Source organism: Mustela erminea, chromosome 5 (genome assembly GCF_009829155.1).
Source record: "Mustela erminea isolate mMusErm1 chromosome 5, mMusErm1.Pri, whole genome shotgun sequence".
NCBI lineage: Eukaryota > Metazoa > Chordata > Mammalia > Carnivora > Mustelidae > Mustela > Mustela erminea.
Genome location: NC_045618.1, coordinates 1,269,628 through 1,284,809, shown reverse-complemented (window position 1 = coordinate 1,284,809; position 15,182 = coordinate 1,269,628). Strand labels below are relative to the sequence as shown.

General features: G+C 56.1%; 1 protein-coding gene across 3 annotated transcripts in view; it reads left to right on the top strand.

The window, feature by feature from the left end:
* Positions 1-1,319: 1,319 nt before the first annotated feature.
* Positions 1,320-15,182, top strand: part of LOC116590299 (5-formyltetrahydrofolate cyclo-ligase-like) — a 35,207-nt gene continuing 21,344 nt past the window's right edge. The window contains exons 1-3 of one of the 3 annotated variants that reach the window (XM_032341915.1): positions 1,321-1,570; positions 6,293-6,554; positions 9,608-10,052. In XM_032341915.1, coding sequence (XP_032197806.1) covers positions 1,451-1,570; positions 6,293-6,554; positions 9,608-9,729 — 504 coding nt within the window. In that variant the 5' untranslated portion in view covers positions 1,321-1,450 and the 3' untranslated portion in view covers positions 9,730-10,052. Of the gene's footprint in view, positions 1,571-6,292; positions 6,555-9,607; positions 10,053-15,182 lie in introns of those variants that run through there. The other 2 variants (XM_032341914.1, XM_032341913.1) reach the window with 2 other exon arrangements.

Sequence of the window (15,182 nt, the reverse complement as noted above, 5' to 3'; positions counted from 1 at the left end):
CCGGGCGGCCTTTCATCTTCTGTTTCGCTGGCTATGCCTGAATGCTTGTTTTCCCACAGGAACGTCAGTAAACGGTAAAACTGATCACCACAAAACTCACTAAATTTTCTCAACTTCTAATTATTGTACAGTTCAGGCTCCTCATCTACTAAATGACGAACCCCCTCACCTTTCCATGGGATCACTGCTGCCAACACGCGAGGGGTCAATCTAGAGTGTACGAGCCTTTCCCCAACGGAGTCCCTGGGATTACAGTCTTCCTTCCTCCCAGTCTAGGTAAACACCTGCAGACGAGGAAACTCGGGGTCTCCATCTGCTCATTGCTCTGGAGGCCCCAGGGCCCGGCACCCAACCACGAGCACTCGCTGGACCTTGACCCTGTAACCCACTGGGCACTGACTCCGAGTCCCGAATTCTCCAGAGGTGAGCACAAAAGGCACCGGCCGCTTCAACGGTCTGTCCTGTTCAGAGGTCTGTCCTGTCGCTCAGTTACAAACCGGCTCCCTCTCACCCGCTGGGAAAGAAAAAGAGAGGAAAGTGTTTTTGCCAAAAAACCAAAACCCAACAACAATCATGTTCCCTTTAACCCGCAGGTCTGGGCACCCTGTGTACTTCTCTTCGCCGGCCCCTGCGCGCTGGTCAGGCCCCAAGGCTCACTCACAGCAACCTAGGCCAGCGCGGGTGCCGGCCGCGCCCCCTCCCCGAACCCAGGACGGGCCACAGGCAGTCGCTTGCTCTCTGCCCCCGCAGGACACAGTCCCCCTCCACCGACCCTCCCTCTTCCCTGGGGACGCACGGAGCCCAGACCCTCCCCGGGGCGGCCCTGAGGCCTCTCTCCCAGGGTCTCCCGCCCACTTCGGGCCCTCCCCCGGGGCCTCACTGCGCCCGGACCCTCCCCCTTCCCCGGGGCCGCCACTCCCCCAGACCCTCCCCCGGACCCACCCACTGGGGGGGTCCCCCGCCCACCTCGGAACCCCCCCCCCGCCCGGGGCCTCACTGCGCCCGGACCCTCCCCCTTCCCCGGGGCCACCCCTCCCCCGGACCCTCCCCCAGACCCTCCCCCCGGACCCACCCACTGGGGGGTCCCCCGCCCACCTCGGACCCCCCCACCCGGGGCCTCACTGGGCCCAGAACCTCTCCCTTTCCCGGGGCCGCCCCTTCCCCGGCCCCTCCCCCAGACCCTCCCCCGGACCCACCCACTGGGGGGTCCCCCGCCCACCTCGGACCCCCCCCCCGTCCCCCCCCGCCCGGGGCCTCACTGAGCCCGGACCCTCCCCCTTCCCCGGGGCCGCCCCTCCCCCGGACCCTCCCCCAGACCCTCCCCCGGACCCTCCCCCGGACCCGGCTGACCTCAGACCCTGCCCTGGCCGCGTGGAGTCCCCGGCGGGAGGCGTGCTGGGGGCGGGCGCCCGCGACCCGGAAGCGGGGACGAACACGGGGCGCCCGGGAGATGGCGGCGGCGGCGGCTGTGAGCAGCGCCAAGCGGAGCCTGCGGGCCGAGCTGAAGCAGCGTCTGCGGGCGATGAGCGCCGAGGAGCGGCTGCGCCAGTCCCGCCTCCTGGCCCAGGAGGTACGAGACCGCGAGGGCGACCGCCGCAGCGGACAGCCATGCTCGCCGGATCGCCGGGCGGCTCTGGGTCGACGGCCCGCGCAGGCGCAGCTGGCCGGCGCGCGCACGTCCCTCCGCAGGCTCGAGAGGACCCCTCGGGGGCGCGCACGTCCCTCCGCAGGCGCCGGGAGGACCCTCCGGGCGCGCGCACGTTTCTCCGCGGGCGGTTCGGGGGCGCGCACATCCTTCAGCCGGGGGGAGCGTGCGGCGAGGGGGTCCCGGGCTGAGGAGGGCTGAGGAGGGTGGAGGCGGATGACACCCGGCCGAGGTGAGAGCGGGGTGGGGGCAGGGAGCTCCGGCGCGCTGAGCGCGGGCCCTGAGCCCCGAGGGGCCCCCGAGTGCCGGGCAGCGCGGACGCGCGGCGCAGAGTCCAGTCGCCTCGGGGACGCGGGCGGAGAAGTGCGCGGACGGCCCGGGGGTGCCGTGCGCGCGCGTGCACCTGTGCGCTCGCGCGCCGCCGGGAGGGGAGCCCGCGGGGGGCGGGGCAGGGGCGGGGCAGGGGGCGGGGCCGCGCCCCCCCCCCCCCCCCCGGCGCGGACTTCCCCGCGGTCCCTACACGAGCTGCTGCCCGCGCCCTGCCTCGGCCTTCCCGCCCCGTCCCCGACCGGTTCCCGGGGGCGAGGTCCCCGCGGGTCCCCGCGCCGGCGCCCGCAGGGAGAAGGAACGCAGGGTCACCCGTGTGCTGCGCCCCGAGCGAGGGAGCACCCCAGGGAGACGCGCCGGGCACCGTAGCTGATGGGTTCTGTCGGTGAGGGCGGGGCGTGGGCGGCGCGGGGACCGTCTGGCCCAGGTGCAGGGGACGCGGCCTCCGCAGCGCCACGGTCCGCGTCTAACCTGGCTCCGACGCGTTTTATTTTATTTATTTACTTTTAAAGATTTTATTTATTTATTTGGCAGAGATCACAAGTAGGCAGAGAAGGGGGAGGCAGGCTCCCCTCTGAGCAGAGAGCCCAATGCGGGGCTTGATCCCAGGACCCTGAGATCATGACCTGAGCCGAAGGCAGCGGCTTAACCCACCGAGCCACCCAGGCATCCCCACATTTTTTTTTTAATTTTTTTAAGATTTTGTTTTTAATTAATCTCCACACCCAAAGTGGTACTTGAGTTCACACCCCGGAGATCAGGAGTCAGGTGCTTCAGGGACTGAGCCAGTCCGGCGCCCTGCACGCGCTTTCCAGGCAGCCTTTAGGAGAAGCCTATGCGAGCATTTCGGGAAACGGGAGTCTGCGCAGTTGAGAAGCCGTGCAGCCTGGCAACAGGTGGGATGGAGCTCAGAGGGTCCCGCAGAGGAGAGCAGTCCTGTGCTTGCAGAATGGGGGTTTGACCTCACTAGGCAGGAGGCGCACAAGGCCTGGAGCAGACGTGGGAAAGGCGCGGGGAAGACGAGGATGAGTTGTTTCTCTGTCTGCGGAAGATGAGAGTTTATAAGTTCCGTGCGGAAGTAGTAGCTGTGCAGATGCAGAACCAGTGACAGAACAGGGGACAAGTCAGAGCTGGCATCAGAGTAGAGAGAAACGTTGAAAAGCAGACCCAGGACCCCCCTACAGATACACATACCGAAGAAATGTTTCACAGCCCAGGGTTTCACAATTCTTACTATATACAGTAAACTTCAATATGTTCTGTTTTATTTAAAAAGCTGCTTGTAACCTACTGTTGATTTCATGACCAACCAGGGGGTCATGGCTGGAGACATCCAGGTGCTGGGATTAGAACACTATTTTGCTGTAGTGCACAGTCAACAAAGGTGTTAGGTGATGCCATTCTCTCAATAACGTATTTCACAATGCACATTTATTCTTCATGACGCAGCACCTTTTTTTTATAATTTAGAAATTTATCGGAAAAGCAATGTATGGTGAAGAAATTCAACTTTGTGTCATATCTTGACTCCCCAACTAAATAAGGACATTAGTGCCCTATACCTGTCTTCTGTTCCATCTGCCAGCTTCTGACCCTTATATCATCATTCTTAAATTGTCAAGTTTTATAATATTTCTATTGTTTTGTAATTAGAATTAGTCTATGGAGCATTTTCAGTGGCTGATTTCCAAATTTGGAGTTTCAGGGAATAGTATTTACAGTGTATTGATTACATAGATAGTATTCACTGTAGAACCAAGTTGTATGGTTATCAGAAAAGGATGTATGATTCTGTGTCACTAGCTGTGTGTGGCTAGGCAGAGAATGTTTCCAGTGTCACTCTGAGAACTCTGTCTTTCGTTACACTCTAAAATTGCTCAAAATCGTAACAGGCTTTAGTCTGCTCCTGTTTGGAGTCTACGTTTGTAATGCAGCTCTATGGTTTTCAAGGAGTTTCTGATCACTTTTATTTTTCCTTTTTGGCAAAACAAGAATATGCCTTTATTTTACCAGTAGATTCTTTTTCATTTTGTCTGTTTAAATAAATCAGTTTTCTTCCTGAGAGCACTCCAGGCCCCTGCTCCCTCTGCTGTGGCCCAGTGCACAGCCTAGACTTCCTCCCACCCTGCTTCTCTGTTGGGCTGCCCGAACCCAGTGTCTTCTTGGTTGGATTTCTTTCTCTCCATCTTACTAGAGTATATTATCAAGGAATTTTTTTTGTTCTTAGAAATATCTATGGGGGTAAGTTTTTTAAGACTTTATATATTAGAAAAAGTCTTTACCCTCATATTTCACTGCTGGTTTGAATTTCAAGTTTAAAAATATATTGCTTGTTCTCCTTAGCACCCATGACCTCCGTTCAATGTGAAGACTGGTATCTTTATCTGTTATATCTTCGATTACTTCTTTTCCTTTGTGCCTTTCTGCAATTCCTATGAATCAGCTAGTGAAAATCCTACAGGCTTTCTGTGTCTTTTAAGAGTCTTTCTTTCTTTCTTTCTTTTTTACTTTCCCCATTTCTTTGTCTTTTTCTCCTACTTTAAGGCTTTCTCCTGAACTTTAAAATGTTGGTATTCTTAATTTTAATTTTCAATGATCATTTCTCAATTTTCGGATTGCTTTCTTTCCATAGCATGTTGTTACCTTATAGATGCAACTGTCTTGAATTTGTCTGAGAAAACTAATTAGAATTTAAAAATTTCCCATTCTCTCAATTATCTCCGTTTCCCCCTTTTATTCCTTCTCTTTTGTGTTTTGACGTTCTAAAATGTTTGCTGAACCTTCCTTGTGGACTTGTGTTTATGAATGAAGGTATGACAGCTCCCGGGATCTCCTTTGTCTTTTGCAGTCACTCTGGGGGAAGGGGTTCTGCCAGCCCCACAGCCACATCGTCTGCCTATTGTGTCTACTGCTGCTGGTCTGGAAATACCGCCCCATCTCCTCTCTGTCTCACAGAAATTAGTCAAGTGTCTGTTCTCCTGTTCTCGGTGCCATAATGGTTTTCTCTTTTTGTGCTTCTTTATTGTCACATAAATGAGATGTCAGGAACAAGGAAGATAAATGCATATGCACAGTCTCGCACTGAATTTTAACTGATTTCTGTTTCTGCTTATTCAGCTCTTGGTGCTTCATATTCTCTTTAAAGAGAACAGACAGGACAGATACGTAACTTTCTCAGAAAGCACCTGGGTGCCAGGAGCCGCAGGTCTTCCCAGGGTCTGGGGGTCGCATTTCTTTTCATTTCGCCTTTTATCAGGCCTCGTAGCAGCGATGTGACTTCCCGGGAGGATGGAGCTCGCTTCCCCGGCCGCAGTCTGGTGCGCTCTGTCTGCTGAACGCTCGTGCTCCTTTCCTTTAGGACTGACCTGGCTCTCTGTGTTGGTCTTTCTGCCAGACCTGTTTTTCGGCCAGGGTTGCTGTATCTGTCTTCTTAGCTCAGAGGAAAAGGAAAGGAAGGGTTGCTGAGAGCCGACTCGTGAGTCTGGGGCAGTTCAGAGATTAACTGCTCTGAGGCCTGATGAAACTGAGCATGATGGCGTTTCCCCACTTGGGGGCCTTCTCGCAACCTGGTACTTGTCTCTAGAAGGACTGCACCTCTCCAAGAGCCCCTCCTCCCATCTCGGCAAACTCTTTAACATCTGGACAGGAGAGTTGTAGGAGGTGGGGACAGAGGTCGTCAGAGCTGAAGAAGGACAGGCTTGTCCCCTGCTCCTGGGAGCTTACCTCCTGGTCACAATACTGCCGTTGGGACTCGTGAGACAGTTAGTGATCAGCCAGATAATACATAATTAAGTGTTCCGCGCACTCTTAAGTGTTGTAAGTGTTCTGCCGAAGTCAGGGGAAGCGAGCGCCCGAGTTGGCTAAAACGGGCAGAATTTAAGGGGATGCGAGCCTGACGATCCAGGGAGTGAGGAAGCTCGTGGGAGCCGAGGTGCAGAGTGGAAGCCAGGCGGGGACGCTCAGGGCGGTGTACGGGGTGACCGGAGGTGGCTGGACTGAAGGTGGCTGGACGGCAGGCTTGGGATTCTGTAAGGTGACGGTGACTTTTTAACGAGTTGTCACTCCTGCTGGAGCAGGCGTGTGAGAAAGATGGCAAGGGGTCAGAGAGGTCATTGCTGGGCTCAGAACCAAGCCCTGGGCTTCAGGACGCAGGCCCGCCCGGCCCCCTCAGCTGCTCTGCTCTCCGTTGGTGACTTGTATTTCAAGAAGCTGGAGAAGGCGGAGGGAGAAGGGAGAAGGGGTAAAAACCGCAAAGGGGTAGCCACCGGTGTTCGGAAGTGTCACCTTGGGGAATCAATGTGACTGCCGTTTCCCATTTAGGTGATGGCCCACAGTCAGTATCAGAAGTCCAAGAGAATTTCCATCTTCCTGAGCATGCCGGACGAGATCGAGACAGAGGAGATCATCAAGGACATTTTCCGGCGAGGCAAAACCTGCTTCATCCCGCGGTACCGGTTCCAGAGCAATCACATGGATATGGTAAGGTTGGCCTCGCCCGAGGAAATCTCCGCGCTTCCCAAAACGTCCTGGAACATTCATCAGCCCAGAGAAGACGAGGTTCGGGAGGAAGCCTTGTCGACAGGTGAGTGCTTGCGGTATTGGAACCGGCATCCCAGGGTGCTGGCAGACGGTGACCCGATGGTGATGTGCGGGTCGTAGGGGCCGCTTTCCCTATGGGGACGGACGGTGTGGCACTTCCGTTTCGAGATGCCCTGATCATGCGGCTCAGGGCGAGATGCCCCCGGTAAGCTGAGAATAAGGCATCTGGGTACGGGTGTCTGTGTACCCACTCTGGCCCTTACCCGGGGTCAGACTGGACATTTCCCCCGGAGAATGTCATCACTTCCCATGACCTCCCTTATGTTCTGTATATTAATGAGCACATTAACATTAGTGCTAATGGGCTTTTCTGATGCAACTTCAGACCAACCAGTTGCCTTCTGGACGACATCTCCTCTTGGATGTCACCTGGCTTTAGGCTGCTCCAGGCTGACTCCTGTCCCCCTTGGCCCATCGCGTGTCCCTCTTAGTGCCTGGTGCCGTCAGCCCCGTGCCCGGCCGTGCCAGGAGTCTCAGGATCGTCCTTGACTCCCCCGTGCCGACCTCTCTCATGTCCCTCACGTGGTCTGTGGCCAAGTCCTCCTGGTGTCCCTACTAAGTGTTTGTTGAGGGTGTCCGCTCCTTGGAATGGCAGTCTGAGCTGCCGGTGCTGTGCACACAGCCTCCTCGTGGCTGCTCCTGTCTCTTCTCGTACCGCTCCTCCCTGTCGGTCCACTGTCCACACAGTATACGAGACGAGATTTCCGAGACACATATCTGATTGCTTCTCCGTCCTGTTTCAAGCATCTCAGTGACCTCCTGCTGTCCCGGGGCGGGGCGGGGGGGCGCGCGAACCCTCCTTATGAGGCTCTTCCCAACTTGGCGCTGCGCGTCCATCCGTTTTCACCTGTTTCCAGCCCCGCTCTGTGTAACCCAGGTTCTGGCCACTCTGAGTCTGTCTCCCAGCCCTGCCGGCTTTCCTTACCGCTGGACCTTTGCACATGCTCTCCCCTCGCCAGTAGCCACATGGGAGATTTAATGGCTAACCAGCAGTTGGAGAGCTGAAAGCAAAACAAGCCGGGAATACTAGCTTGTCGGATGCTGGCTCAGACCTTCTTGAAAGTGTGTGTTTGACTAAGACTTACACGGCTGCAAGGAACCACAGGGCAGCGCTGTGAGGTCGTCTCCCTAGTTCTGGTCCCTTCCGGCCAACACCGTGACCCACCAGAGCAACAGGTTGGGATGGGAGGGCACTGAGTCAGGGCTCATCGTGGTGGGGGTGTCATCTGCTTGGCGACCTTAGCTCCCCCTCTATCACCCAGCCCTGCCGTCTGCTTGGAACCCCGACATCGCGGGACGGCCGTGTGTCTGCGCGGGGAGAGCCCACAGACACTGAGGACAAGGAGACAATAAGGGGGTGGTAACGAGCCAGGCTCGGAGCTGAGGCTGGGACGTCGCTCAGACCGAGTGCAGCTGCTGCTGTGCACTCGCAGGCTGACGGGGGACCCCGGACGTCCAGCTCTGTCTACTCCATGGTGGCCGCCCCTCCCGTGCCCACACTGCCTCATGGAGGTGTCCCTGCTGAAACGCCCTTTGCCGGGTCTGCCCGGGGCCCAGCCCTTGGCCCACTCTGGAGCGCCCTCCCTAGGTTGAGTCCAGGCGTGTCGCCCTGAACCTGTACGCCGTTGTTCTGTTTCTGTTCAGGTTCGGCAGTGGGAAGAGTTAGGAGGAGACGTGATCTTCCCTCTCAATGTGGTTGCATTTCCCGTCACGATGAACTCAGTCCAAGTCAATGACTAAATCATTTACGTGTGGTTTTGAGCACATGACTTGGCACAGAAGAGCTATTTGGTAAATAGTCAACTTTTTTTTTTTTTTTTAATTTGAAAGAGAGAACACAAGTGCACAGCGTGGCGGTGGGGTGCAGGGGGAGGAGAGAGCGAGAGAGAATCTCGAACAGCTCCGCACTCAGCGCAGAGCCCGACACGGGACTCGATCCCAGGAGATCACGACCGGAGCCAAAGGCAGAGGTTCTCCTGACCGAGCCACCGGGGCGTCCCAGGTAGTAACTGCTCTTAATTGTGAGCGAGGAAGATGGACTTACTCGTCGTACTATCAGTTCATTGCTAGCCAAGGGCATTACATTTTGAGAACTTCCAAGGGACATTTCCGGAGGATCTTCATCGTGTTAGACACTGTTAGGTGTGGAAGGATGAGGTCCTGGGCTCCAGGGGGTCACCCTCTAACTGGGGAGACGTACGCGAACGGAGAAGTATCCCAGCCGGCAGTGTCTGTCGGATGCAGGTACCGCAGGAAACGGGAGAGCGCGCTGAGAATATGGAAGTTCAGGGCTTGGCCTGGAGCAGACAGACATCCCCCCGGGAGGCGGTTCGTTTCCTGCCTTCCTCCGCTGCGCTTATCCACGCTGTAGTTACGGGACCGGTTGCTTCCCCGTGTGTTCTTCTCGGCGGATGCTTGTGGTCTGGGTTGTAAAGGTAGAGGGGCTGCGATCTGGTTTTGTGCCCCTCCAGTCTGAGGGGTGAGGCTCTTTGCCGCTGTTGGTAGAAATGTTTGAGCAGGCGCGTGGGTTTCCTCGGCATCAGCAGCGTAGCATGAGGCAGCTTTGGGGCCGAGCTGCGAATCTCGCTTCACGGTGTCTGGGACGAGCTGACTAGTGCGCAGACCATCCGTCCTGGCGTGGCTTTCGTGGCCTTTTCCTTCTGGTTTGCCCGTGTTATCACGGCTTGGAAAGACTGAGCTGTTGTGTCTTTCGTTACCCACGTAAGTTCTTAAAAATGTCCCATTGGGTTTGCTGGCATCGTGTGTCCAGCAACACAAAGAGATCACCAGGTGGAAGGGAGGGGCTGCCTCCTTCCCGAACTTGCGCTCAGAGGGAGAGCTGCTCGGGCAATGAGGTGAGCCAGGAGTCTTTCCAGGGAAAGTGCATTATCTGATTCAACCTGACGTAATCGAAAATGGGATTTTTTTGGCTCAGAGACTGAAAAATCCCCAAAAGGGCTAGCTTTGATATGGCTCAGTCAGGGCTCTCAGGATCTACTCCAACTCGGCCTTCACCTGGGTTGGCTTCCGTTCCAGGTATCCGTGGTGTCCCATGGTGGCCCGTGGCGGCTTCCGGTTCCACAGCAGCCTTGCCATTCGTGTTCCTGGCAGAAGGGAGCAAGTCTACCAGTAAAATCCTGCTCTTCTCACTGACCTAAATTGGGTCAAGTGGCCATCCCCCAAATTGGTCCCTGCAGCCCTGCACGTGGACGAGGCCAGCTCCTGGGCCGCTCACTGGGAGCAGGAAGGAGGGTGCGTGTTCGCGCCTGCTGCGCTGCTCCAACCACTGGTCCTGGTGTCCGGTGGTGACTTCGCATGGGAGAAACAGGCTCTGCGTTGGAACGTGCGGAATGGACACTGGACAGTCCCAAGTCTGCACTCGCCTGTACTGTCGTGACCAGCTTCCGCTCATTTCGGACATTTCTGAAATTCTTTTTTTTTTTGTTTAAGATTTATTTATTGTTTTGGTGGGGGCAGTGAGGAGCAGAGGGAGAGAGAGAGTCTCAGGCAGACCCCCGCTGAGTGTGGAGCCCGATGTGGGGCTGGATCCCACCACCCTGAGATTGAGACCTGAGCTGAAACCGAGAGTCAGATGCTGAAGCCGCTGAGCCCCCCAGATGCCCCTTTCTGAAATTCTGTTGAATATTGCAAGCTGTCTGCTGTCACTTTGTCTGTGCTGCTGTTTTATTTCTCTTTCCGGAGGCTGTTTGGGGAGTCATACCTATGTGGGCACCGGAGATGTAACTTAAATGAACAATCATAAGGGAGACTTTCTCGTCCTCGACCTTTAGAGTAATCGAGCGGGACGTTCGTGACGAGTGTAACCAGTGCGGCGTCTCCTCGCTGTTTGCCGTCCGTGCTGCTGGGTGGGTGAGCCTCTGTTCACTGTAACTAATTCCCATTAAACGGACCTCATTCCTTCCTCTAATAGGATTGCACGCCCTTGGAAAGACTAGAATAAAGAGAGTGGGTGTGAATTTCATCGAGGTGTTGGACAGAGTCATGATATCCTTGAAGATAAGCCGAATAAAAGTAGATCGGATCATAACATTCATTCAGAAAGTATTTACCGAGTGCCCGGTGTGTGTGAGCCGTGGAGGGTCGGGGCGGGGAGCAGGCTGGACGGGTCCCATCGCCGCAGAGCGGACGAGCCGGTGGTCCTCGCTGAGACAGGTCTGTGCGAGCCTGTCCCAGGGCTCTGTGCTGCCCCGCTCAGCACTTCATTGCCACTTAGATGTCCCACTGTCCCCAAGGACGTCAGAGTTCATCCTTACCACGCTCCGTGTGTTTCCCCCGTTCCTGTGCACCGACGGTTTGGAACATAGGATCATCCTCGTCTCCTTTCCAACCATCCGGCTTTCCAGTATCGCCGGATCTTTCTTTACACGGTTTTTACCGCCTGTCTCTCATTCCAGCCTGGGGGCAATCTTGGCTACAGTCTTGATTCTTCAGATCTGTTCCATTGGAATAAACTTCGGACTGGCTTCCTGGACATACTGAACATCCTAACATACCTTCTGGGGCAGGTCCTTTCTGCTCTTGAAGACTTTTCCTGGGCCCTGGCTAGATCTGTATCCCCAGGCAGACCCTGGTTCTTGCTGGCTCATTCTTGCCAGAAGAAGGGACACCGGATAGCCCTAAAACGTCCAGGCCGCCCTCTGGGCCCTCCCTATGCTTCCTCCTCGACTCCTGCCTCAGCCAGACGCGTGTGCCGGACGACAGGTTCCCAGCCGTCAAGAAGGTAGATGGGAAGCAAATAAACCTCATTTGACCCCATTCTGCTGTGTGACAGGGGTGGTTGCGTACAGCCTCTGGGCCTCAGTCCCCTCCCCTGCGGACAGCCTTGGGGGAGCTCGCGGGGGGCTGTGTCTGCCACGCGCTCAGGGCACGGTCATTGCTCTGCTGTTGCTCAGGGTCCTGGCTGTGCAGCATCATGCGCACCGCCGTTGAGCTGTCTTCCCAGAGCATCCTGTGGGCGCCACTGTGAACTCTGCTCCCCCCGTTTCTCGGGGGCTGGGAGGTCTCACGTGTCCCTCGCAGGCAGCGTCTTGTGGTCTAGCACCTTTGAGTCAGGCTGACTGAGCGCTGGTCTAGGTCTTACCATTCAGGCAAGTTACTTACCGCCTCAAAGTACACGTGTTTCTCATGTGACAAGTGCGGATGAGCTTGGTCCCCACTGTCTGTGTTGAGAGGACAGACGGGCTTGGATCTGTGCGACGTCCCTTGAGTGGTCCCTCGTGGGCTCGGCACTCGGTAAGGTGGTTGCTACTCCTGAGCTCAGCTGCCTTTTCCAGACCTTCCTAACTTCCCCCCAAACCTCACTCCTTCCTTCTGTCATTCCCACTCACCTGCTTCCCATGGGCACCCCCCATTTTATTTCTCCTCGGGGCTGCATTTCCTTTATTACTGATAGACTTCATGGATCTGTGATTTATACAAAATACATGTATTCGGTCTTTGGCGCTGGCTTCTGGCACAGAGCTCCTAACACCCTTGTAATTTCCTTAGTGATAAAGGTGGTGCATCTGGGGGGCTCAGTTGGTTGAACATCTGCCTTCAGCTCAGGTCAGGATCCGAGGTCCTGGGATCGAGTCCTGTATCGAGCTCCTTGCTCAGCCGGTAGTCTGCTTCTGCCTCTCCTCCCTGCTCCTGCTTCCTCTCTAATAAGTAAATAAAAATCTTTGTTAAAACAATAGAAATCGGGGCGCCTGGGTGGCTCAGTGGGTTAAAGCCTCTGCCTTTGGCTCAGGTCATGATCCCAGGGTCCTGGAATCGAGCCCCGCATCGGGCTCTCTGCTCAGCGGGGAGCCTGCTTCCTTCTCTCTCTCTGCCTGCCTCTCTGCCTACTTGTGATCTCTGTCTGTCAAATAAATAAATAAAATCTTAAAAAAAACCAATAGAAATCGTTGTTTCATAAGATGCTGTGACATTTTTATTTGGTGTTTGTGAGTGAAGGGTTGACTGACACCAGTCCTGGGAGGGAATAACCTGGGACTTGCTCTTGTCCCAGCACTGGTTTGGGGACACTGCGAGTTCAAGTTAAGGTGCCGTGCGCTTCCCAGCTGTCTGCTGTGGCCGCCATGGCCGCGCTGGGCGTCTGCGTGCGGGCCTTGGGTCTGTGTGTCTCAGTTCGTGCGAAAGATGGGTGGGACGTGGGAGGTGTGGGGGTCAGCACACAGCTCTTGGTGCACTCCAGGTGCGCGATGGGGAGAAAGGAGCTGGGGACGGGGCCGCTCTGGAACGCCGTGTACCGGTGGTGATACCAGACCGAGAGGGGCTTGTGTCTCCCGGGTCAGAGCGCCGAGCAGAATCCCATCTACGGGCCCTCCCCAGCCGGGCCCATGGGGACTCCCACGCCGCCACGACAACTGGGCATTCTTCACTGAATTTCCTAAGCCAAGACATAAGCAGTCCTAACGTTTTCTGTGGTTGGATGCTTCGGGGGATTTATAGTGTCAGCTCGTGCTCTTACTGGAAATGATGTTTCCAGACCTTTGACGTGTCTCTTTTGCTTCACAAAAATCCCCTCCACTACTTTTACGTGAACTTTCAGAATAAATCAACACGACTAAAAATAAAGCACCCGTAACTTTGGAGCGTGTCCCCTGGGGCCGTGCGGGAGTTTCGGGGACCTCTGCGCGGTGGGGGGCTGTCCCTGGACGTAGGCACTATGGGAGGTGGGACAGGCCCTGTAGTCCTCACCACGTCTGCCTGCTTGTCAGACCGGAGGTCGAGTGACTGCCTGTGGACTCACGGGCGGTTAGGGATGCGGGTCCCCGTGTTCTCCTGCCTCCCCTCCAGCGGCCAAGGGGGGCCCATTTCCCTTCCCAGAGCCTCCCTCATGAAGACCGTGGTCTCCCTGGGCCGTGCTTCTCCGTCCCGACTGCCTTCGGCATGAGCGTGATTCCCGGGGCTGGTACCCTGCGCGATCGAGTTTGTGGGAACGTTGTCCTGGTTTCCCAGGGAAGAGTGAGCACGGAGTCCGCGTGTCTGAAAGCACACCGGTCCTGACGTCAAGATGCTCGTTTTCCCACTTTATATTCCAGTAGACGCTCAGGAGGGACAGCCCGGGCCTTTGCTGGAAGGACAAGCGCCCTCGGGACGGGCTTCCTGGGAGCAGCTTCGGAGCATGTGCTTGGTTCACGGAGTGTGATTTCCTTCTTGTTCCCTCCCAGCCCAGTAAGACGAAGAGATTCTTCCTTGGAGGTTAGGGCCTGTCACGCCAGCCAAGACGGGCAAACTGGCTCGGTGCCCTGGTCCCGGGTAACGATTCACCGAGGGTCCCGGTGCCGCCCACAGACACGTCATTCAAGGGACTGAGCCAGGTGACTTAACTCCCCATGTACAGAACCTCAAGTTTTAAACGCTTTTTCTTGTTCAATTTTTATTTATTTATTTTTACCTCTGATAGAAACATTAAAATGTCCATTAGGCTTATGTACATTTTTGTCTATATTCAATTCAGAGAAGAGGCAGAATTTTTAGGAGGAGTTTGAATTAGAACAAAGTAAATTGTGATTCTTAACAGTGAGAGCTGTGTGTGGACAAGCCCCACCACGGCTTCCCGTGGCCTCAGAGACAGTGCCTCGTCTTGCCCAGCAAGGGGTCCCTCATTCTCTGTCCGTCTGTCCCTCCGTCCCCACAGAGCCCTCTCCCAAGGATTAACGAACAGTCCTGGGCAGACCCCGGGACCCTGGAGTCCTCCATCTTGTTCCTCTGTTGTGTGGCAAGAGCCAGGAGCGTCTGTTCGAATGCCTTCAGCAGCGAAACACCGCTTTACAATTCTTCATTATGGCATTTTGAAAGGTCACAAGACTGGGATGTTCCTTTATGATGCATTATGACGTGTTCTTTCTAGAAAAACGGTTAGAGAATTTTCCGCGTGGAAACACAAAGGTCAGAGGCGACCTCGGGGGCGCTGAGCCGGTCGATGAGAGGAAGTCTCCCTTTGCCCGCGGAGCCCCGTTGGTGCTGGGCTGAGTTCTCCGCTCCAGGGTGTGGTGGGACCTGTCAGCCGGCCGGCCTGCCGACACTTGCTGTCCTCACCTCCGACTGCTGCCAGAGGGACCCGAAAACTCACCTGGCTTGGACTCCAGCCGTGCCTGGAACAGAAGTCCCGCCTCCGTAGCAATACCGAGCAGAGAGGTGTGAGCGTGTGGGTGTCTGTGTGTTTCCTCTTCCTGAGAAGGTCTCTGAGCCTTCCGCCTGAAATGCCCCTCGTCTTTGCCAGCGTGCTGGGATCGGAATCCACCCTTTTCAAGGCCCAGCTTAAATGTTAACCCCCCCAAATACAGCAACTCAGCTGCATGCTCCACCCCCTCCCCCCGCCGCCATTTGTGCTCTGCATATCGGGTGATGGCATCGTACGCCCTTACCGCGAGTGCAGCATAGTTTTGCTTTTGAAAATCCTGTGCTGGAAGCTGTCACCCCGGAAGTTCCCTCCCCCGTCTTTATGATGCTGATGATGATGGTAAGAACACGGAGGACTGGCTTCACTCTCCTGGCGATGGTCCCCGCATCCACGCTGTTTTCAGCCACGGGCGCGAACCCGCGATTGTCCCCGTCCACACACATTCTCTGTCGGGGCCGTGTGGTAAACACGAGAGGCTTG